The sequence below is a fragment of the Pelobates fuscus genome, chromosome 7 (genome assembly GCF_036172605.1).
Source record: "Pelobates fuscus isolate aPelFus1 chromosome 7, aPelFus1.pri, whole genome shotgun sequence".
NCBI lineage: Eukaryota > Metazoa > Chordata > Amphibia > Anura > Pelobatidae > Pelobates > Pelobates fuscus.
Window position 1 is genome coordinate 124121627 of NC_086323.1, and position 24314 is coordinate 124145940.

At 41.0% G+C, this 24314-nt stretch overlaps 2 protein-coding genes across 2 annotated transcripts in view; one reads left to right on the top strand and one right to left on the bottom strand.

Annotated features, from left to right (window-relative positions):
* The window catches only part of AMIGO3 (adhesion molecule with Ig like domain 3), a 455802-nt gene that overhangs the window by 186970 nt on the left and 244518 nt on the right, over nucleotides 1-24314 (top strand). The gene's annotated exons all lie outside the window — the stretch shown is intronic.
* APEH (acylaminoacyl-peptide hydrolase) overlaps nucleotides 1-24314 on the bottom strand; it is a 52344-nt gene that overhangs the window by 5926 nt on the left and 22104 nt on the right. The window contains exons 6-16 of the mRNA XM_063426537.1: nucleotides 24064-24224; nucleotides 22708-22845; nucleotides 16919-17010; nucleotides 16800-16840; nucleotides 11715-11836; nucleotides 8958-9018; nucleotides 5433-5530; nucleotides 5301-5355; nucleotides 4876-4967; nucleotides 4613-4751; nucleotides 110-193 (exon numbers count right to left, since the gene is read on the bottom strand). Of these exons, the coding sequence (XP_063282607.1) occupies nucleotides 110-193; nucleotides 4613-4751; nucleotides 4876-4967; nucleotides 5301-5355; nucleotides 5433-5530; nucleotides 8958-9018; nucleotides 11715-11836; nucleotides 16800-16840; nucleotides 16919-17010; nucleotides 22708-22845; nucleotides 24064-24224 (1083 nt within the window). The remainder of the gene's footprint in view (nucleotides 1-109; nucleotides 194-4612; nucleotides 4752-4875; nucleotides 4968-5300; nucleotides 5356-5432; nucleotides 5531-8957; nucleotides 9019-11714; nucleotides 11837-16799; nucleotides 16841-16918; nucleotides 17011-22707; nucleotides 22846-24063; nucleotides 24225-24314) is intronic.

Genomic DNA, 24314 nt, shown 5'->3' on the forward strand with positions numbered 1-24314 from the left:
ACGTGATTGTGATGCGAATTCCTAGATATTTAATATAAAATGTAGAAAACCGTGCAACACATCGAAATTGAGGTCTCCACCCTTAATCAAATACAGCAGTATTACCAACCGTGAGGGTAGACGACCAAGGGAATTTTGCTCTCAGCAGGGATGTTCTGCGGCTTAAGGAAGATAGACTCAAAATTGAGGCCAGCTGAAAAAGATACATAGATATTTCCTAAATGCATTCTTTTCATTCTTCACATTCCAACACCAATATTATTTTTTTTAATCCTTTTTGTCTTATTGAGAAATTGCATTTGTGAAGGCAAGAAATTATAGGCACGCAGACCACAAGTTATACAAACATATCAGTAAGAGAAATATATAAATTGTACATACAGTAAGTTCAATTAGTGTGTCAACTCTTTAACAGTAGCTAACATACAGTCCAAAACCACCAGATAATAGAGATCAGTATGGTAACATGATATGCAGATTGCTCCCAAACATTAGCTGCTACCTGATTTTCCCTATATCACATTAGTTAAGCCAGTATTATGAGAGAAGTTCAATCCTTCCCTGCACAGATCATGAGAATAAGGTCTACTAGAGAGGATAGCGTATAAAGAGATAGTGTATAAGTAGATGAAGAGAAAATAAACAAAAGGATCCCCATACCTGGGCGGTCGAGCGCCCCCGGAAGTCCCCCATGTCTCCTGTCTGTGCAATTGATGTAGATTAATTTAAAAATAAACAAATATGTTTAAATGTCTACATCAATTTGGCACCCAACGTGGGGCGCCAAATTGATGTAGATTAATTTAAAAATAAACAAATATGTTTAAATGTCTATCTGTTCCTGTCCAAATCTGAGATGATTAAATTGCGTATACGCAGAAGTAAATTCGCACTGACACACGGAGTTCAGGTTAAAAGCACTTCGAGAAAATTTAATGGCATCTGGTTAAAAGCGGGCTCGCAGACCCTTATAAGAGCAAAATTACATCATCATTGTATATCAAGATAACTACAAATAAACATCATTAATTGGATTAGGTGTTAAGTGGTTATGTCAATGTCCACCCATCAATATTACTAATTGGCTCAAGAACTAAGTGGTTAGCTAGGTGTCCTCCTACCGGGAGGTGGCGTTATTTTGGACACGGGTGTGGACAGATGGCTCAAGCGCCATCTTTCCCAGCACGAGGCTTACTCGGTGGGAAGGGGGGCTTGGGCGTCATTTTGGGTAGTTAGTGATGTCAGACTCGTGGTCAGGTTCAGGGTCTTTTTTATGAAAGAACATTTCATTAGAGCAGTTTTCACATGGCCTAGCTATAGTATACTTTGTTTCATATTACAGGAACTTGATAATTCCGGTGTTGGTCATGTCCTTCTAGAAAATACAGTCTCTATGCAGTATTCTAAATGCTGTTAGGAAATCTGTCATGTAATGAAGTTAAAATGGAGTTAGTACAAAAATTCAATACAGGTTTAATAAAGGTTTTTAATAATTCTACATCACAAGCATTATAAATCACGCGCCACATAAACAAACCACGGTTGCCAGGCCTTGATGTGTTTGAAACCCGTCCCGAGCAGAGAAGCATGTCAGCTTCAGCTGACTGTATATCCTCCACCTTTTGTAACCAGGCCTCCTTAGTGGGAATCTCTGTCTTTTTCCAAAAAGCAGGAATCAGGACCTTAGCAGCATTAAGCTGAAATGGGTTTTGAAGACGTGTACCAGAGCAAGCACCCTAAACCACTCAACCGAATTCCTGAGGATATTAGTCACCTCAACCCTCACCATGTCCCAAAAGGGGACAATGTCCGGACATTCCCACCATAGATGCCACATCGTGCCTCTATCGGCCTGGCATCTCCAGCAGGTGTGCGGTACACTAGGAAAGATCCTGTGGAGAAGGATCTGCATCCTATAGCAGAGCGATATTAGTTTATAATTAGTTTCCTGGTACTGTGAGCTTATAGAGTCCTTGTGTTGCCACAACAGCACCGTGTCTCACTGTGTAGCCGAAAAAGATTTACCGATTAGTACTTCCCATTGCCTTTGGAACTTATTGTTCATGGGACTATTTCCAACCAGGAGATGTTGATAAAGCATCAAAAACATGAGGCTCCTATGCAGTTCATCCCTCTGTGGGAACGTACGAATATATTTCTGTAGTTGAATATACCGGAGAGTGATCAAGGACGTTCGCAGTCTACCCTCCAGTAACACATCCAATGCAAGGAGCTGACCATCCCGCAAGGCCCTATGAATATGGATAAAGTCTCCTTTCCCCAGGATCCACCAGGCTGAAGGTGGTAACCCCCCACCAAGTTTGACGTTATCAGACATCGGCTAGGTGTAGGTGAAACGTCACGTGCGGAGCGTTTGCGAAACTGGCGCCGTCTTATCCTTGTACTCAGTGACCTCAGATCCCCCCAGTCACACAGTCGATGACATGGGGGCTACCATTCAACTCCTATCCAATGCTACCCATTGTTTTTGCGGGGATACCAGATGCCAATCATATATCCGTTGTAAGACAGTGGCCTGATGATATTTTTTAAAGTGAGGTAGAGCCAGACCTCCCCTATGTCTGGGTAAGCAAAGCAAATCATGGCGCAGACGGGAACGTTCACCCGCCAAACATATCCAATCATCACTGACTTCAAGGAGGAGAAAAAAGTAGCCGGTGGGGCAAGGGGGATTGTCTGGAAGAGGTATAACACCCGTGGGAGCACATTCAAACTTCTCGAATTCTGACAAGAGACAGGGCAATGTGGTCCTCGGGTTCGTTACAAAGAAGAAGAGGTCATCTGCATAAGCAGCGACCTTATGTTCCACCCCTGCAATGCATATCTCCGAATATCCGGATTTTGGCAGAGTGCCTGAAGTAGGGGGTCTAAGGACATAGCAAAAGCCATCAAAGAGAGCGGGCAACCCTGACATGTCCTGTTGCGAATGTTAAAGCCAGCAGTCAGAGCTCCATTCACTCTCACCGAAGCACGTGGTTTGCTGTATAGTGCAGCTACCCAATTGAGCAATCTCAGCGTAGTCATCATATATGGCCAGTTTACACGGTCAAAGACCTGTGTACGTGGATGTGTCCCTTTCAGTAAATGTTCAAGGAACTTGCCCCCTTTGTTCGCGTGAGCATAAAAGAAGCCCCTAGAATGTTAAATCAATCGAAGATGACTATGTGTGAGGAGTTTTGTCAGTTGATGTCTGGCTTGCAATAATTCCCTGTAAACAGTCACCGTTTGTGTCCTTTTGTGTTGAAACTCCAGGCACAAGATGGTATTGTAGAGTTCTGTCATCTGCTGAAGCATCTCCAGATGAAAAAAAAAGGGGATGGCAGAGAGGGGCTTCCCAAACGGGACAAAAAGTGCCCTGTAACCCCTCCCCAAAAGAAAAAATAATATTGGGGGGGGGGGGGGGGGCAGTGTGATGGTGGGAGTCATTGGGGCACCGATCCAGTAACCAGACCAGTACACCATAACACAAACATTGATCATCACTTTTGTTGCCTCCTCGCACATATATAATAATGAAATAGCATGTTCAGTACTCTTTTTTTTTTTTTTTTTCTCTCCCACCTGCTTTTGAAACAGAGGACGGGATTCAAGGTCATTACATTCCCTGCAATAATGTAACATGTACTGCCAAAAGCTAATATCACTATATCAAGTTACCCAATATATCAACAGATACATTAAAACAATACCAACAGTAAATTAATATAGGTGGGTAATGAGTACAAAATCGGGGCGGAGATATCATACGGAAGCATCCCACATGGGTTCAGAAGTAAACAGTGTCACGAAACCCGTCTCCTATGTGCACAACACACAGATCCCGTTTTATTTTTGTTATCTTTTTCCTTCTGTTTCCCTTTTTTTTGCCTGTTTCCCTCCCCCTCTCCTCCACATCCCTCCCCTCATACCACTTAATTTCCTGTGTGTGTATCCATGCCCCTCATAACACTAATATTCATATAATATGTCACACTGATTTAAGTGAAAGAAAACACAATTTAAAACACAAAGAAATGTGGGCTGTGCACCAGATAAACAGATTTCCACATCACTTACACACTCATTTAGGTGTGCTTTCATCTTATTTTGGAGCTTTATGTTTCCGTAGATCTCAGCTTTGGAGTACATTAAAACATAAAACCAAATCCGTATAGCTACAAGAGATATACAGCTCAGGGTGCCACGATCATTAGTGTGGTGATATATTTACCGCTCAGTATAAGGTACCATACTAAATCAGTGGCACAATAAGACATATTTCTTGATTGTGCAAACTAGCATTATAGCCTTAAATAGACTTAGTCCCCAGTATGATGGACAGCTGTCAGTGGTACCTCAGGACACCAGTAGTTTCAATTCCTAGGATAAAAGAAGAATTCGAAGACGGTACGAGTCCTGTATGTGAGGCTTGTGCTGAGGTCCTTTACGGGGAAAAGCTCAGCTCAGGACAAGCCTCACATACAGGAATATGCAAGTAGTTAAGTAAAGAGAAGAAGACCCTAATTATACAAAAGTAAGTCAAAACAAGATGTACTTTCAGTAGGAAAACAACCACTATATCATATGCAACTCGTTCTCCGCTGTCACTTACGATACTTTGAGTTCTCCTGTTCTTGAGGAGGTTGATGGACTTTGAAACTCCAATCTATATTAAAACCAGAATTATCTTCCTTCAATGAAACCCATGCAATGTCATCTTCTTTGCCACTCGGGGGTAAGAACCCCACTTTCTGCAGAGATAAGAAGAACCTTAGTAGCACAGGTCATAAGACATGGTTCCATCTTTACAGAAATAAAAACATAACTTTATATATTCACATCAATATAAAAAAAATAAAAGTACGCAGGTCTTACTATTGTAGGTGGGTGGTTTGGAGAGGAAAATGAGGTAACAAGTAGATCTCTGTCAATAGCCAACACCTTCCAGGATCCTGGTGGATAATTTCCTTAAATAAAAAGGAAAAGTTAAAAAAACTAAATTTAAATTTTCTAATTTAGAGATCTAACAAGAAAAGACAGAGCAGCTGTGGCTAATATTTGGGATGCGGCATCATGGGAAATTTAATTTGCAAAAACCTAGGCTGCCAAGGTGAGTCATCATTGCTCTACTCTACACCATTCAGAAAGGTATTAATTGAATTAAAGATTTTCACTGTATTCCTTTACCACCCCATGTGTATCATACGCTAGAGTTCAGTTCCTCTATATTTAAGTTCTGAAGCACATTTTAATCTCACCAGTACAAACGTTTTATTATATTGTCCAATATCCATTCTTACCTTTGGATTGGAGTGGTGTCAGATTTCCATTTATTATATCCACAACAAACAGACTCTGAAACAAACAAGATCGGTTAGATCATTATATGGATTCTGTATATACACAGTACATTGTATTCATCCATGACTAACCTGTTTACTGCGCTGCACCGTATCAAGAACCACTCGTTGGCTGTCTGCAGACCAGCAGAATGAAGCGAGTAATGTGCCGTAAATACCTGCAAACTGCCCTGGGAAGAAAAAAAGATGTTGAGTAAGTAGGATTCGTTTCACCGCCTGGGGGTATAACAATGATCTGGGGGAAAGGAAGCAAGAAAAGGGACAATAATAAAAAATAGATAAAGATACAGAATATTCTACTGCACCAGGAGCAGAAAATATGATTTATTACTGTAAATACCTTCTTCCATGCTTTCAGCCTATCAATGGTAACCCTTTTACTCTCATGGAATGGCCAGTGATAGGCTGAGAGCATCAGCTGTGGCTCTCAGCCAATCACACGACACCCAGTCAATGCTTCCTTTTTACCACAGTGGCTGAGGGGTAAACTAAGGGGGTTGTGTGATGACCACCTGAGCCACAATGTCTGTGTTAAACAATTTCAAAAAAAAAACAAAAAACAAACAAAAAAAACAGTTTAACAACATAGGGTAAGAGGATACCCAAGAACTCCAGCCCCCAATAACAACTTAATTGGGATGAAGTAGTTACAAGGGCTGCAGTGTTCCTTTAGCATCACCGGGTGGAGGTAACAGGTTTTTTTATTGAAACTTGGATTTTAGCCTGCTTGGAAGGCTGCGAAGTTTCCATTAACTCCCTCACAAACGTTCTATCAAGTCCATAAACCAGTCTCCTGGGTCAAAATATTCAGATGGCTATACATGCTAATGTGTCCTGTCTAATCTTCCTCAAGGAATTACACAGGAGGGAATAAACAGGTTAGCTGAAAATACCAAGGGACTGAGACATCATCCATACAAATCTGGCTTGTCTCTTGCTCAAAGCAAATTATAAATAATAACATAATAATAATAATAATAATAATAATAAGTGATGAGCTTTTCTGGTTTTGCATGAAGCCATGTGATCTATTACAAGTCTGCCAAACAGAACCTTCATCTGTTGGAATATTGAGGGGATGGGTTACCAGTCTGCTTGACCCCATTTCGTTCTGTTGAGATTCTTTCCTGTGGAATATGATTCCACCTTATTGTACATCGACCAAGCGCACTTCCAAATTTTTTCCCCTAAGTGCATGATCTCCACACATAACCAGGAGAAAGAAGGAACAGAAGTTGCCATCTTGTCTTACATAATGTGTATGCCTTGCTAAGGGTCACTGTATCAGTTGAATATATTTTAATTGTTTTTACTTTTGTGTGAAGTGCAGCAGCCTAATCTACTGATATACCTAATTCCAGTGGTTCTACTCTTTACAATATTTCTCTAGTATGATACACCATACTCTTTTAGTTGTGCTTTGTATTTATCATTAGCCTACATCATGCCTCAAGCTATATACTACTGTTTAAATAATACTAAAATGTGCAGTAAATAGGAATGCCACGCAAATCTTCTACTACAATATCTCGCTATGTTCTTGATGTGGCAATTAATGCTTTCTTTTTTAGAATCTCCCATGAGAGCTTCCTCTGCTCAGTGAAGATAATGGTCTTCAATTCTAGTGACTGAAGCTCCTGCAATAAGAGAATGGTTTGGGCAAGCAGCAGATTACAAAAAATAATTCTGCAGAGAGAAGACTTAGCCTTATAGTCCATGGTCTCCTTTATACTAGTCAAATTACCAATGGATTTACCACTACATCCACTTTTGAAATAGAGTCTCCATCCTTTCCAAATCTAAACAGCACAAACATTATGCCTGAGACAAGGTATAATGATAAAGAAAAATGATTTATTTAACAAATATTAAACATTAAAAGATGTGCTATTGGGGGCGGGGCCGGACCGCAGAGCGGGAAAGTCGCATGAGAGAGCAGCTCCTGCTAATTTTCAGCCAAAACCGTGCATAATCTACGAAAAACAATGTTTATGGACCGACAGCAACGGTACTCAGTGCCGAGGAGGTGCTGGTTCCAGGGAGAGGCCGGCTATCCAAGTTTCAGTCCCCTGGAGGGAAGGTCGCCGTCAGACCGGGCGAGGCCTTCGCCGGCAGTGAGTGGGGCGGACGGCCGCTGCCCCACTATCCTGCCAGAAAGCACCCGGCCAGAGACCCAGCCCCGGGCGGAACCGGCCCCGTTTCCCCCCCCTATGGACCGGGGGGGTGATCCCGGTCCTCACCCAAAGGCTGCACGAGCAAGGCCCAGGGAAATCGCCGCCCCGCATGGGGACCCAGGCGCACTATCTAAAATGGCGGACGCCATGTGCACCGCAGCGGGAGAAACGGACTACCGACACAACGAGCCCTCAGCAAAGATCAGCACCTCGGGTAGGAGCCTTGGGGAGGCGGAGAAGCCTGCGACCCTCATACCTCGCACCATAGACCACCGAGCGAGGTCTACACTATCCCGCCACCGAGAAACATCAAGGGTAAGCGGGGCACGTAGCTGGACGGAACTGCTGATTGCGTTTACCTACCATGGAGTACAGGGACTACTGCACGCAGCGACATGCCCCCACAAACCGACTACAAGCTTACCCGCTGACCATAAGCTCTACAAGGCGGCAGCCCAAGCGAGGGGGCGCAGGCGACACCAAGCGACAGACCTCCCTGGACTTAAAATGTATCCCAATGGACTCTGCCAAGCTGAGGCCCGACCCGGGCGGCCCGCAGGACACCAAACACTGGACTCTGCCCGAACTCCCACTCTGGTGGATAATTGTACCCAGCAACCCTATCTAGCCCAACGAGACATCGGCTGTGCAAGAAGTGACGCATACCGAAGAGGCAGCCTATCCGTCCCACGGACAGTTCCCAGGGCCTACACCAGCACGCGCAAGTCAGACCAGCCTGGGTGACACTACTCATCTAGACCCATCTTAATAGCATGTTAAACCTCAGTACTCCTGAGTAAATATATTAAGGCTAATCCATAGTTAAACACAGCCCGCTTAAATGCAACGTATAGCCTAACCAAGCACATGACCTTTATTTTGGCCTACCACTTATGCCGAGCTTTCCTATTAGGCTGTGACCCAGCTAAAATAGCATAACCTGTGTCAGAATCGCTATACCTGCCTTCATTGTCTAAATGCTCAACTCACCCTGTGTATACACATATCTAGGTCGTCCCTCTTTAGCAAAAGTCGACAACTTAGCTTAGATATATACAGCTTAGCTTAGATATATACTGCAAGCGTGATTATATAATCTTGACTCTAGTAATGTGTTCATTAATATCTGTACAAAAAAAAAAAGTGCATTGCTTATCGACACCCTGATGTAACTAATGTATCATAACCTACATATGGAATGCCGTTGGGGTACCATGTGTATGCCTGTAACAAACGTACGCACTACAAAAATAAAGAATTAAAAAAAAAAAAAAAGATGTGCTATTATCATTTCCACTTTTTTGACATAATCATGCAACAAATCATCTGCAGGAAGCATTTTTTTTAATTTTTAATTTTAAAAATAAATATATATCATTAATATAAATACTTTCACAATTAATATACAAATCTCTTTACTCACCCTCAGTGCTTCGGGGCACAATATCTACCACAGTGGAGGTCACTTTTGTATACCAATCATACTAGAAACAAATAAAGTAAAATTAAATAAAATATAGATGATAAAAAAAAAATACATAAGAAATAAACTGCGACTAGCAAAAACAATGTAGTCAATTCCACAACAATTCTCTAATTACCGGTAAGTAATTTTGTCCAACTTGTCTCTGCTATCCTAAATTCCCTTGTTAATTTTGGATAATTCTGGCTTTGTAAGTAAAATTGCACTGTCTTTACAGAGATTTATGCCCAGTGCTACAGGCTAATTGTCCATTTTACAGTGACAGGGCTTTTCACTAATGTAAATTGTCAGAATGTCAAAGTGAATGACACTTTGTCCAGTTTGGCTAAATTTGACAATGGACAAGAGAAAGAGAGGACCTCCAGAGGGGGCCAGGAGTGTGTAAAGGGACTTAAAGGGGGTAACCCTAAGAATTAGATAAATTGTATACAGAAAAATGTCCAATGGATACAAAGACCAGAGGACACAAAAAAGTCCCTATATGAAAATCATGTATTATGCAATTTTATTAGATAATAATTTAGAAAAATATAACAAAACCACAACAAAAGAGGAAAAAGGAAACTTATATATACACACAAAATAAAAAACAGCTATGTTTTCCTCTAATTTGAATTCCTAATAATTCATACTTTAGTGTACAGCCCAACTTTGGTAAGCACTCTCCACCCTCAGAATCTTACTAGTATGCAATGTTAGAACAACGGGGGAGATTTATCCAAAATGTTGGAGACAGTTTCACTTCTAATTGTCGACAATTTTTTTGCAGCAATTTATTAAATCTGTCAGTTATTTTTTATTTTATTTGTTCTTTTATGTCCGAACACCATTTATTTTTTAATCTACACCATTTATTTAGCAAAGCAAAGGGATTTGTCAATCCCTCCCCTACTTTTTCCAACAGAAAAGTTTTCGGTTTCACTTCTCTTTATTCTTTATTCTTCTGTGAAAACTGGCAGAATTTACTATGGAGAAAACTGTCAATTTTTAGATAACTTTTAGAACACTAACAAATATAGAGAATATGATAACTTTAAACAACGGGCAAAAGGTTTCAACACAAAGGTTTCAACATGTTTTTGCTCACTTGTGCTATTACAAAGGTAAACTATACAATTTTCATATCAGACTGATCCCACCTATAAAGGCAGTCTAGAACCAAATGCCAGCAAGTTCCCTCTGCATGAGAAATACAGCAACTCCAGACAATCGTTTCGGCATTCTTTGGGCCTCGTCCGTGAGGTGTAGCTGATACCCCTTCTAGGTACAGTGACTGGCACCTTGACCTCATTGTATGGGGTTGCTGTAGCTCTCGTTGTCATGTATTCATCCACACATAAAAAAGTGGTTAATGGCATTTACTGTCCTGACAGGAAAAGTTGTGCCGAGCAACATTACCGTCCTGACAGGAAAAGTTGTGCCAAGCAGCAATCATGCACATGGAAACCTGGTAATTACTTCTGGGTTCAAAGGCCGGTCATGGCCAATCAAATCCACAGGAGGGTTTGTGCTGAGCAGCACTCATACACACCTGGTAATTGCCTTTGGTGTCAAAGGTCGTTTACAGCCAATCGGATCCACAGGATGGGTATTTAAACCCAACTCTCCTCTTGCTCATTGCCCTGTCATGGTTTAATGCCTATGGTTAACCAAGAGTGCGGTCCTGATCTTGATTTTCTGGTATTTGACTTTGGCTTTGTTTTGACTTCCCTGATATCTGGTATCCTTGACTTCTGGCTTTCCCTCATCGTTGTGTCTGATTGTGTGTCTGTGACCTTGGCAAGTATTTTGATTATTCTTGGAGACGTTAAGTCCGGCCATTCTAAGGTCCGGTTCCACGTTATCCTTAGTCCTAGGTGTGACACAGTACTGCGTGCTGGATCAACTTCTAATCCAGACACTTGTGCAAAGAGAGACGGCCTGCATTTAGGATCTAGACTGCCCTTCTGGGTGGGAACAGTCTTATATTCAATCACCTCTATAGCGCTTATACACTTTTTGTTTATTTTGTCTATATTAATTGTTGTTTTTTTGCACTTATTGTGCGCTGTATAAGCTTGCTTGGAGAATAGATATGTCTATTTTTGAAGACTATTTTGTCATCAGTTCAAGCGCGTTCATTTTGGTAATTTTATCTGGTTTGTGAATACGTTTTGTGTCACTGTGGTACCGTGCAGCTGAACTGAGTGCCTCATCACCTCTAAAGCACTTATACACTTTTGGTTTCTTTTGTCTATGCACTTAAATTGTTGGGTTTTTTTGCACTTATTGTGTGTTGTATAAGCTTGTTTGGAGTATATATATATGTCTATTTTTGAAACTATTTTGTCATCAGTTCAAGTGCGCTAATTTTGGGAATTTTATATCATATTCAATAGGCCTAGGTTTTCTTTGTAATTAGCTAAAACAGCTTGGGATCTGAGCAGTGACCCACCAAAGGGCAGGCTACTTGAGCTGTCAATTCTCAGTATTCTCTTTTACTCTTTTTGTTTGCACTATAAGACATATGATCAAAATCGCTTTTCAGAACACTTGAGATAAATATACTCCAGTATTGTCAGATTCAATAAAGTTCTTAAAATTCAAATACATGCCAGGCACATAATTATATAAATAGACATGCCAAACCTGTGAATCATAGTAGATTAGCTGGAAATGAACAGGGTAGAAAAAGTGTATGGAAGAGATTATACTAACCATAAGCAGTTTGCAGCACTGCTGATGAGGTCCAAATTGTTCACACATTAGATATACTATACGGCACTTGTCAGGGCTCAATCTGGGTGAAAAAACAGAAGCCAAGTCCGTGGAGAGTGTTTCTGAAATAAGACAGGAGGGTCAAAAAAAATAAATAAAAAGGGGGGTGGTGGGTGAGAAGGCAAACATTACAAAATAAATAAATACATAAAGGAGAATTCACAAAAATAGAGCTTTTTAACTTTACACTAAGCTAGAAAAGTAGAAGACAGGGATTCACTAAAATGTGTACTGTCGGGATTTGAAAGTGATTTTCAAAATTTAGGCCAATATATGGAATAGTTTATTCCATAACAATTCATGTTTCTGATGAACAAAACCCAGGACTGGAAGTATAGTAGATGTCAGTATTTAGCAGAAGAATAAAACATTATGATTGCCAATACCCAACAATTTTTTTTATTTATTTTTTTAAGTCACCACATGTATACACATGAAGGAAAGACTTCAACTTTTGTCCCACTGGCACCTTAACCCAATCCATAAATGTTTACACATGCCCTTAAGACTGATCATTTGGACACTTGATTCCTGTGTGCTAGTTATGCCCCTGATATAACCACCTTGTTGACAGATTCCATTCTTAACCCCTTAAGGACAGAGCTTCAGAAGCTTGTCTTTCACTTAATGACAACGGCATTTTTTGCATTTTTTGCTATTTGCGTTCAACTGCAATTTGCATTTTACTAATTTATTGCACCGACACATATTATATACCGTTTTTTAAAGGACAGAAAGGGCTTTAATTTGATGTAACACATATATATATAAATGCTTATTTATTATAAAAAAAATACAGAAATATGCAAAAAAAATAATTTTTGTGTGTTTTTTTTTTACAGTTTTTGCAATAATAACGTGTACATAATTAGTGCAGGTTAAGGAAAGTAATTAAAAATAAATTCATTTAGTTGTTCTGAATTACAGAATATATAATGTGTCTGGGATTTTAAGTTTTTTTTTGGTAGTTACAGGTCACAAAGCACAAGGAGTAAAATAAACTTTTTATGTGGAGCGATTTTAGAATTTGGTATGTTTGTCTTGTAAGCCTAATAGCCATAAAAGAAAACAAAATTGCCACACAAAAGTATATATTTATATAAAGTAGACACCACAGGCTATTTACCTAAGGTTGTTTTGACACTTTCTACGTAGCCATTTTACTGCCAACCTCTGCTAAATATTGGAGTAAAATTGTGTTTTTTGGTGGTTTTCGCACACAAACTTATAACAAAGAACTTCTCATGTGTATTTTGTAAAGTTGGTGTGTGCTATTCCTGTACAAAGTTTTATTATGTGTTCATTTACTTCTGCTGAGTACAACGGTACCCCCATTGTATGTCTTTGGCCCTATTTTGTGAAGCTACAGTGCCATATAGGAGACCTGTCATTTTCAGTATTCACAGTAGAATTTTGAGAGACGGATTTAATGAGCCTATGCTTCCATTTGGGGTATTATAGTAGTTTGACTGTTCAAAAAAAAACCACAAAGGCCTACCATTTGTAAAAGAAGACACTCCAGGGTATCTCATAAGGTGCATATTGTGCCTTAACATGCCCCCATTTTTTTTACCATTACATGCCAAAGTATGTGGTAAAAAATAATTTTGTGCATATTTTACATACGGATTGCATTTTTGCTGGGCATTTTGTATATTTCATGTGTGCCACTAAGTTCAAACCCCCCAAATTATGCTCAGCTAAGTCTTCCGAGTAAAAGGACACCCCCATTGTATGTCTATGGCACTATTTCGTGAAGCTACAGTGCCATACAGGAGACCTGTCCTTTTCAGTATTCACAGTAGAATTTTGAGAGACGAATTTAATGAGCCTATGCTTCCATTTGGGGTATTATAACAGTTTGACTGTTCAAAACACCCCACAAAGGCCTACCATTTGTAAAAGAAGACACTCCAGGGTATCTCATAAGGTGCATATTGTGCCTTAACATGCCCCCATTTTTTTTACCATTACATGCCAAAGTATGTGGTAAAAAATAATTTTGTGCATTTTTTACATACGGATTGCATTTTTGCTGGGCATTTTGTATATTTCATGTGTGCCACTAAGTTCAAACCCCCCAAATTATGCTCAGCTAAGTCTTCTGAGTAAAAGGACACCCCCATTGTATGTCTATGGCACTATTTTGTGAAGCTACAGTGCCATATAGGAGACCAAGCCATATCAGTTTTGACCGAACTTTGAATTTTGACGCCGGGCCTATGTGCAATTCCCAAGCATCTTTGCAGGTTTTAAATTCAAACTACCCCACAAAGGCCTACCATTTCTTAAAGTAGACACCCCAGGGTATTTCAAAAGGCATATTTTGAACCTTAGCGTGGGATCATTTTTCCGCTAGCGTGTACAAGGTGTAGCGGTTATAAGCGTTTTTTTCTGCCTTTTTGACACACAAAGTGAGTTTGCACAGTATATTTTGCAAACCATATGTGTACTACCACTGTATAATACTTCATATTTTGCTCAGCTATGTCTGCTGAGTACAAAAATACCCCCGTATGTACCTTTGCCAGGTATATGTGGACATCGGAGGGGCACATTTGGGACACAGCCATTCCATTTTTTTTCAAATTTTTAATTTTTACGCTGTGCCCATGTCCCATTTTAGAGTATTTTACCAGGCTATATAATCCAAATACCCCATAAAGCCATACCATTTCTTAAAGAAGACATCACAGGGTATTTCAAAAGGCATATTTTGAACCTTAGCGTGGGATCATTTTTCCGCTAGCTTGTACCAGGTGTAGTGGTAATAAGCGTTTTTTCTGCCTTTTTGGCACACAAAGTGAGTTTGCACAGTATATTTTGCAAACCTTATGTGTACTACCACTGTATAATACTTCATATGTTGCTCAGCTATGTCTGCTGAGTACAAAAATACCCCCGTATGTACCTTTGCCAGGTATATGTGGACATCGGAGGGGCACATTTGGGACACAGCCATTCCATTTTTTTTCAAATTTTGAATTTTTACGCTGTGCCCATGTCCCATTTTAGAGTATTTTACCAGGCTATATAAACCAAATACCCCATAAAGCCATACCATTTCTTAAAGAAGACATCCCAGGGTATTTCAAAAGGCATATTTTGAACCTTAGCGTGGGATCATTTTTCCGCTAGCTTGTACCAGGTGTAGTGGTAATGAGCGTTATTAAATGTCTTTTTTTACTTTTTAAACCTTTTTTTACTTTTTAAAACTATTTTTTAAACTTTTGTTTTGATTATTCATTTTTGTAAAGTTTCCTAAACTTTCGTAAAACTTTTTTTTACAGATTTAACATTTTTCTAAGCTTTTTTTTTTACGTTAACCCCTAACTAGCAGTAAGCAGCACTAACAGTAAATTCCCCATTTTCCCATAACTCCCACCCACCCCAGCTAGCAAAATATTTAATTATACAATATTTAAATTAGTTAATTAAATACATTTAACCCCTGAGGGTTAAAAAATAAATAAAAGTTAATCGTCAGGGGTTAAAAAAAAAAAAATTAGAACAGTATAATACTGTGATCTGTATTTTGATCACTGTAGGCAGTGATCGACTGGCAGGGAAGGGGTTAATTTTTATTTGGACTGGGTAAAGGGTTTATTTTTTAAAATTTTTTACTTAAATGTTATTAAAACTTTTTTTTAACTTAATTTTTTAACTTATTAAAGCTTATTTTTAAACTTTTTTTAACGTTAACCCCTAGTTAGCGTAATACTAAATCCCCCAATTCCCCACTAACTTCCACCCTCCCCAGCTAGCTAAATTTATAATTTTAAAATATTTAAATTAATTAATAAAATAAATTGAACCCCTGAGGGTTAAAAAAAAAAAGAATTAACCCTCAGGGGTTAAAAAAAAAAATCAGATCTTAGTAAAATGTAATCCCTGCCAATTGATCACTGTAGTCAGTGATCAATTGGCAGGGAAGGGGTTAATTTTTTATTAAAATGGGTAAAGGGGGGGTAAAGGGGGGTGGGATTTTAATTTTACTTTATTTTTTTAACACCAGGGGGCAGGATCACTGAAGATCCGTCCCCCTGCACTTCACACAGAACCAGGAAGTGCAGGGAGGCGGAGGTGAGTATAGAGAGCACATGTGCCCGCTCAGACATGCTGTCAGAGCGGGCACATGTACTCTGACAGCCCGATCCGGTGCTCCCGGTCTGCCTCTAATGCAGAGGCAGACCGGAGCACCATTAACCCCACGATCGCCGCGATTGCGGCGATCTGGGGTTAATTTTAACGGGTGACGGACGAGGTCCGTCACTCGTCATTAACGCATTCCCCTGAGTGACGGACGTCGTCCGTCACTCGTCGTTAAGGGGTTAATGAATAATATGATAACTATGTCTTTGTTTACAAATCCCAACCTTGCACTTCTTAGTAGCTCAGCCAGTATGTTAAGTCGTTTTAAAGTCTTGTGTAAAGGGACACTCCAGACCCCAAAAGCAGTTTAGCTTGTTAAAAAGCTGTATGTATGACAAGTGTATAATCTTTATTTAGTTTTGCAAAAATGTCAGCTTTCAAAATAAATTGACACTTTTATAAATGAACCTGATTACACTCCCCTGGCTTTAAAGTAGACAACCATCCCTGTTACTTCCTGGTTTGGTTTGCTCAGTGGAGCCTGTGATTGGACAGCTACAGAAAATATGGATGGAGTTAGAAGGGGAGGGCTTGCAAAAGACAGAACAGCAACTTTTGCAAGATGTTTTTATATTTACCGCGATAAAAATTTGGGGTATATCGACTACAGAGTGATTTTTATTTATTTTGAATTTAGGCGGTGGAGTGTCACTTTAAATTATTCACAGGATATGCATCACACAAGATGTGTATGGACACGACACACTGTGTATGGACATTTATTCAGAGCACTTTAATTTTGGAATGTGCTCTCATAAAAAAAAAAATAACATTTATAGACACAAACTAAAATGTGCAATTCCTTTGCCAATTCTCCAATTAGTCCTGGATTAGAGAATAACATTTCAAACTGCACCAATCCTACTCACTCACCACATTTGCCACCAGTCAGGTCCACAAAAAACAGAGCAGATCTAGGAGTAGAAAAATCAGGTCAGTCGGATTATTGGAAAAAGTGCTATGTTAAGGTTCGCATTTGGGGCAAATCTCACCTCCTATTGGGGCAATGCTTTAAGCCAAGTCGATAAGGTGAATGCCACCAGCCGACAAACACAACTCCAGTATCATCAGGGGACCAGAATGCCTATGGTAAAGAAAAAGGGATTCGATGTTACAAAGAGGTGAAACCAAAGCCAACAGTGGAACTTAAAACTGCTAAAACAATCTAAAAAAAAAAAAACGTGCCCTGGAGCAGAAAACGCAGAAATAGTTATACATAGAAACCTGCTGCTTTTCTTTTTCCATTTTTTTTTTAAATGGTTAGATTCCTGCTCTTATCTTCATCTTTATGGAGATTTCTTAAGGTCAATTAGTTTAATATGGCAACACTGTTCAGCTTCCTCTCACACTTATTTTGCAATTTAATCTCAAAGTTTAATAAACATTATACTGCAAAAAATACTACAAGATCATATATGTAGATATACAAATGTAACCTATATATTGGGCTAGTTAACTTCCCACCAAACATTTAGTCCAAAAGACATGCACATATGAAGCTTAACCCCTTCACTACAGGACTCATACATATACAATTCCCAGAGTGTACACCCATAATTTATTCACGTTTTTTATGATTGCAACCAAAATTCGTTTTATGCAAAGACATTTTGTTTACAATTTAGATACAACTAAATATTTTGTTGGAGTGCAAAAGGAGAATATATATACATATATAAATCGATTCATTAAAAAAATTACCACACCCAAAGTATAGTCAAGGTATATTACACATACCGTATATACTCGAGTATAAGCCGACCCGAATATAAGCCGAGGCCCCTAATTTTATCCCAAAAAACTGGGAAAACTTATTGACTCGAGTATAAGACCAGGGTGGGAAATGCAGCAGCTACTGGTAAATTTCTAAATAAAATTAGATCCTAAAAAAAATATATTAATTGAATATTTATTTACAGTGTGTGTATAATGAATGCAGTGTGTGCGTATGTGTGTGTGTATGAGTGCAGCGTGTGTGTATGAGTGCAGTGTGGGTGTATGAATGCAGTGTGTGAATGCAGTGTGTGCAGGGCCGGTGCAAGGATATTTGCCGCCGCCGTAGGCAAAACATTTTTTGCCGCCCCCTCCCCCCCCCCATATGTCCTGACTTCCCCTCCTCCTCCCTCAGTGGTCCTTACCTCCCCACCCCCGTGTTCCTTCACTCCCCCCCCAGTGGTCCTGACTCACCCCTCCCCTAGTGGTCCTTACCCTCCCCTCCCCTAGTGGTCCTTACTTCCCCCTCCCCTCCCATAGTGGTCCTTATCCCACCCCCTCCCTCTCATAGTGGTCCTTATCCCCCTTCTCCCTCCCATAGTGTTCCTTATCCCCCCCCTCCCTCCCATAGTGGTCCTTATACCCCCCCCCCTCCCTCCCATAGTGCTCCTTATCCCCCCTCCCTCCAATAGTGGTCCTTATCCCCCCCCCTCCCTCCCTCCCATAGTGCTCCTTATCCCACCCCTCCCTCCCATAGTGCTCCTTATCCCACCCCTCCCTCCCATAGTGCTCCTTATCCCACCCCTCCCTCCCATAGTGCTCCTTATCCCCCCTCCCTCCAATAGTGGTCCTTACCCCCCCCCTCCCTCCCTCCCATAGTGGTCCTTATCCCACCCCTCCCTCCCATAGTGCTCCTTATCCCCCCTCCCTCCAATAGTGGTCCTTATCCCCCCCTCCCTCCCATAGTGGTCCTTATCCCCCCCTCCCTCCCATAGTGGTCCTTATACCCCCTCCATCCCATAGTGGTCCTTATACCCCCCCCCTCCCTCCCATAGTGGTCCTTATCCCCCCCTCCCTCCCATAGTGGTCCTTATCCCCCCCCTCCCTCCCATAGTGGTCCTTATCCCCTCCCTCCCATAGCGGTCCTTATACCCCCCTCCCTCCCATAGTGGTCCTTAACCCACCCCCTCCCTCCCATAGTGGTCCTTATACCCCCCCCCCCTCCCATAGTGGTCCTTATAACCCTTTTTTTGTTATTATTAATTTTTTATTATTTCTTATTTTATTTATAATTTTTTTTTTTCGTCCCCCCTCCCTGCTTGATACATGGCAGGGAGGGGGGCTCTCCTTCCCTGGTGGTCCAGTGGCAGTTCAGTGAGGGGAGAGGGGTGCTGGCAGAGCTGTACTTACCTCTCCTGCAGCTCCTGTCAGCTCTCTCCTCCTCTGCGTGTCCGGTCAGCACCTCGGTCAGCTCCCAGTGTAAATCTCGCGAGAGCCGCGGCTCTCGCGAGATTTACACTGGGAGCTGACAGAAGAGCAGAACGGACGGCGCAGAGGAGGAGAGAGCTGACAGGAGCTGCAGGACAGGTAAGTTACAGCTCTGCCAGCCCCCCTCTCCCCCCAGTCTGTATTATGGCAATGCAAATTGCCATAATACAGACCTTGACTCGAGTATAAGCCGAGTTGGGGTTTTTCAGCCCAAAAAATGGGCTGAAAAACTCGGCTTATACTCGAGTATATACGGTACTCAAATCGAGGGATGTTTAAAAGCAAAAATCTAATAGACTAACTTAGGATAGCATTATAGTGTAGGAAATCCATTAGGGGCAGCAGTTCTATAAGTAGGATATACATCTAACCTATCATGCAGGTAGGTAGTTATGTGTACAAGCATATGCAATGTAAAATATAAAACATGTATATTTACAATTATATATTTTGTAAGCAATAACTCCCAAATTGTATGTAGAAACTTTAACAGTCCTAATGATTATGTCTCCTTCAATGTAGACTTAGATCTAGATTGACTTAGATTTACTTTTGAGAGCTATTAGAGTGGAGAGAAAAGGTAATGAAGAGGAAGATCACTGACAAAAAGTCGCCAATAGCATTGTACAGTTACAAGCATATCATAAAATGCGGATCTCACATTAGAGGATAATTCCATTTAGCTACTTTTTCAGATTCGGTGTAAGTTCATATAGCAAGCCAATTCTGCCTTTCAGTTTTTCATGACTTTCGTCCACTACACTTTCACAGCAATAAAAGCAGACTCTAGCCAAACGCATTTTGACTGTTGTTGCACTTTCTCAATGGCTCTGAGCCTCAAATTTGTTGGTTTTTTATATTCTTCTTTGTCCATAGTCCAACAGTTTATTCTCAATCACAGGAAGTCACTGAATTGGTTACTCTCTCTTAAGAAAACTGTTAACGATGACTTCTTCAAAATGGGTTTTCGTATTAGTTTTTCTATAGGCATAGGCAACCTTCGGCACTGCAGATGTTTTGGACTACACCTCCCATGATGCTTTGTCAGCATTATGGGTGTAAGAGCATTATGGGGGATGTAGTCCATAACATCTGGCGTGCCGAATGTTGCCTATCCCTGTTCTAGATGGATGATAAGATCCAGGAACTCCATTTCTCTCATGCGGTAATGTGCGGTAAGTTTAACACCAACATGTATTCAGATTTAGGTATTTGCTAGCTTGACATAGGAAGTGGAACTTGCCTTAAACTCCACCTTTTTGTCACAATTGTCAAGTGCAGGAAAAATACATACGACAAAGAAGTCCCTACTTTGACTTATGTCTTAAAGGTTAATAGATTAGAAATAAAGACACGAAGAACAGACTCTGAAATAGGTATGTTTGAGGTATCAGAGCCACATTAAGTTTGATTCTATTTCACTCAAGTCTAACCACATGGCTCCTGAGTGTGTCTTTATTATATAAATATATTTTAGTTATTTATGGTATCAAACTTAATGAAGAACCAAAAATAAAAAAATAAATAAAATGAATGATAGAGAGGATTTTTAAAATCCAAAAATCACGGGGGCGGGGCCTGGATGCCGAGCTGACTGGTCGCACTAAACCAGAGCTCCGTGTAAAGACTTGCAAATAAGTGAGCAAACTCGACAAATTACACCGAAATCACACCGAGCTCACTTACCTGGCAAAGCAGAGCAGCGGCAGTACTCCGAGACGTCTCTAACCAGACCTCTGGGAGGCATTTTAAAGTTAACGCGGAGTTGCGGCCTACCAACGGGCGCAGACGTGTGAGCGGCGGCCGACCTCCACGCCGGCAAACCTGCGGAAATCGCTGCGGCGTTGAGGCCCTGATCACCCCCCCCGCCGGTGTGGGATATCCCGGCACACTTAAGCGAGAAAAGAGCTAACAAATTCCTGGTCTGGGAAGACTAAACTCCACGTGAAACCTACGGGGCCTAAACAAAATGGCGGCACAGCCCAAACGTACACTCACTAAGCCACCCAAGTATGCACAAGAGTTCGTCAACCGACTAAGCACTTACCTGTGGGCGAAGCTCTGAGCCCAGAAACAGTTGTACAACCTGGCAATGGGAGAGGCGATGGCTTGGATCCGCCCGGGCACCCGGCGCAAGCTACAGAGGTACCCCCCTCGCAACTTCAAAGCGGCCCCTAGACTGGAAAGGAGCCGAACTTCGAAAAAGCAGGCAGGGGCGCCGGGCCCCTCAAATAAAGACATACCTGAGACGAAGACACGGCACAAGACCCGACCTGCCTACCACTCAGCGGTCCCAACAACCACCGACCGGCACCCAAAGACAGATCATCCATACACCTCCCCAGAAAGCGGACATGCCGAACAACTGCAAGCCAGCGATACGGCCTGGGGCCGGAAGGAGAAATATCACAGCATGGGGACAAACGCTGCCCTCCTGAACCCTTATTCCCAGGGCTTCAGTTTCCCAGACGCGGGAATTGGCTGACTGGGCTCAGATGGCGAGCGGGCTGGAGGGTAGCGTCAGCACGGGGTGCCCACGGACGCTGCACTCAGTTTATGACCAGTAACCCTGCTAAACCACTTACCTAAGCCGATACCACTGCAACATCGATGACCCTTACCGACCACATAACATCAGGCACCGCTTGCTACATCATGAGACTTTATATATAATCTCCCATTCCTCTTCACCCACTCAGGAGGGCTCATGCCAGACTTAAACTTACTGATTACACCATGTGCGGCAAGCTCAGGAGATACACCTGGAGAGACATCGTTAGAACCTCAGCTTAAAAGGACACTAACACCGGGTCACGCCGACAGGCTTGAGCAGGCATTGGCCGACCATGTGTCCACTATCACCCACGAAGTATCGGATACTGAAGTGTGCAGTGAGCAGACCAACAAACTTTTGGGCAGCCTGGGTGATGTTATACCTGTAGCTCATTGCCTGGCCTTAGCATACTTAACGAGTTTTATTAATTATTTTCTGTTTTTTCTGTTTAACCACTTCAAATTTGATAGCACTAATGGCCTCCTAAAAAGAGCGTTAACTAACCTTCACTCACGCATAACCTCACTTATGATGAGCTTTAAAGTTATACTTAACCTGTGATGTTGGAGATTAGACCTGTTGTTAGCATATACTAGGCAGATTGTATGTTGTGAGGAGTTAGACCAGACGTCACTGTATAACTTGCATGTCCCTCTCTTAAGCGTAGATAAGCGTACCCAAACTAATATCGAGAAATTGAAACGATGACACTTAACATGAACATTAATCTTAAACTACTGAACTAAACGTGTACATAACTTACAATTGCATCGTATACTCGCATGTTTATGCTTAATACGTTTAAAATGTAAAAATGTTCCTAGCCTGTTTTATTAAAAAAAAAATGTGCTGTATATTTCTGCCATAACAATGTATACCATTGAAACGCCTGTAACCGCTGTTGTGGCGCCACAGGCTACTCTGTTAAGTAATCAAATGCACAAGGAAAAATAAAGAATTAAAAAAAAAAAAAAAAAAAAATATATATATCACAGGAGACAGAAAAAAACAAAAGGGAAGTCTCACCTGTCCTGGTGACACATATTCGGGTATTCCATCCAGTACAGAAATGTTGCCACTCTCAATGTCCATAACACACAAAACTGGAACACTCTTATTTACCAGGCCTTCTCCCCAGTCCTCATGGAACACAAACTGATCACCCTGAAGAGTTAAAAATACAAATAGGAAATTCCGAATTTAAAAAAAAAAAAAAAATCTAGACCTTGAGCCCAAAACAACATTTGATGACCTCCTCAAAGCGTCACACCTTGCCTCTCCCAAACTCCTCATAACACCTACAGGATCAAACTCTTGACCCACATGGACCTCAGTTGGCTCCTGCTTTGACTCACTTGTTTTCCCTTTAACCTCTTGATCCCAAAAGCAAAATAATCTTATACTGAATCCCACAATCACACACCATGGAATATTCCTAGCCAGGATTTTATATTCCTTTTCTTGATCCATGTGCTCTATCATCTACTTTTCCATCCAGTTTGCTGTGTTACTGTATATTCCATTCCAATGTCATACAAGCCAGATTATCCCACATTCATTCCATGATCCTATATGCTATGCCATTTTGCATGGTATGTAAGAGAGTGAGTATGTGTATAAAGTGAATAGGTCTGTCTACTTGTGGATGCAGGGGTGTGTTTATGTGTATTTGGGGTCGCATGGCTAAATTTCTGTGGTGCATGTGTGTGAATGTAAGGGTATATATGTTTGTCGTGTCTGTGTGTAATGCTGACGTATATATGTGTGGCATTTGTGTAAATGCAGATAGTATTAGGGTGGAGTGTATGTAGCTGAATAAATGTTTTAATTTTTTGGCTTCACTATTCTCTGCACTGCCGTTTCTCCACGTCCTTCACTTATGCCTCTCACTCCACACCCTAATTACAGTTACTGAAATTTTAACAAAGAAGAGCCTCTTGTTGCTACAAAGAGGGAGTTTCTGCCCCCAAACCGCTACATTACGATGCAGTGGTTTTGGTGCGAAGTTTGTCCCTCAACACACAAGTTCAAGTCTACAAATATCACGTAACATGAAATATATATAGTAGTGAAGTGTATGTTCTGGGTTTTGGAGAAATTTATAAACCATAATTTATTAGGACGTTTCTAGAACCATTGGTGGCATTATTTACAATGCCATATGTAGAAGTCGTACCCTGTAGAAGGGAAGTTATTTAACTAATCAAGGATCCTTCCATCACGGAGTGATTTCCCTCCAAAAACATATGAATTCTACAAACTGTGGAGCGGTATTTTTTATTCACTGCCCTTAGGTACAATTTAAAGGACTCCTTTCTTCTACAAGTGTGTAAAAAGCTGTATGTAAGCTAGTTATTAAGGATATTGCAATGCTATCTTTACCTTGATAGGTTTTGGGATATCATCTTCCTTCCCATCAGACACTCCTGAGCCAAGATTTTTAGAATCAATCTGGAAGAAGCTTTCTGTTTTGGGTCTCTTTTTTTCGGCAATATACAATAGATGAGATTCGGAATGGGACCAGGACAGACATCCAAACTGGTCTAGAAGAGATGATGATTAGTGTTTATCAGAGAATGGACAAGTTCACAAAGCCTAACAGATGAACAACAGAATCCATTCAATTATCTTGG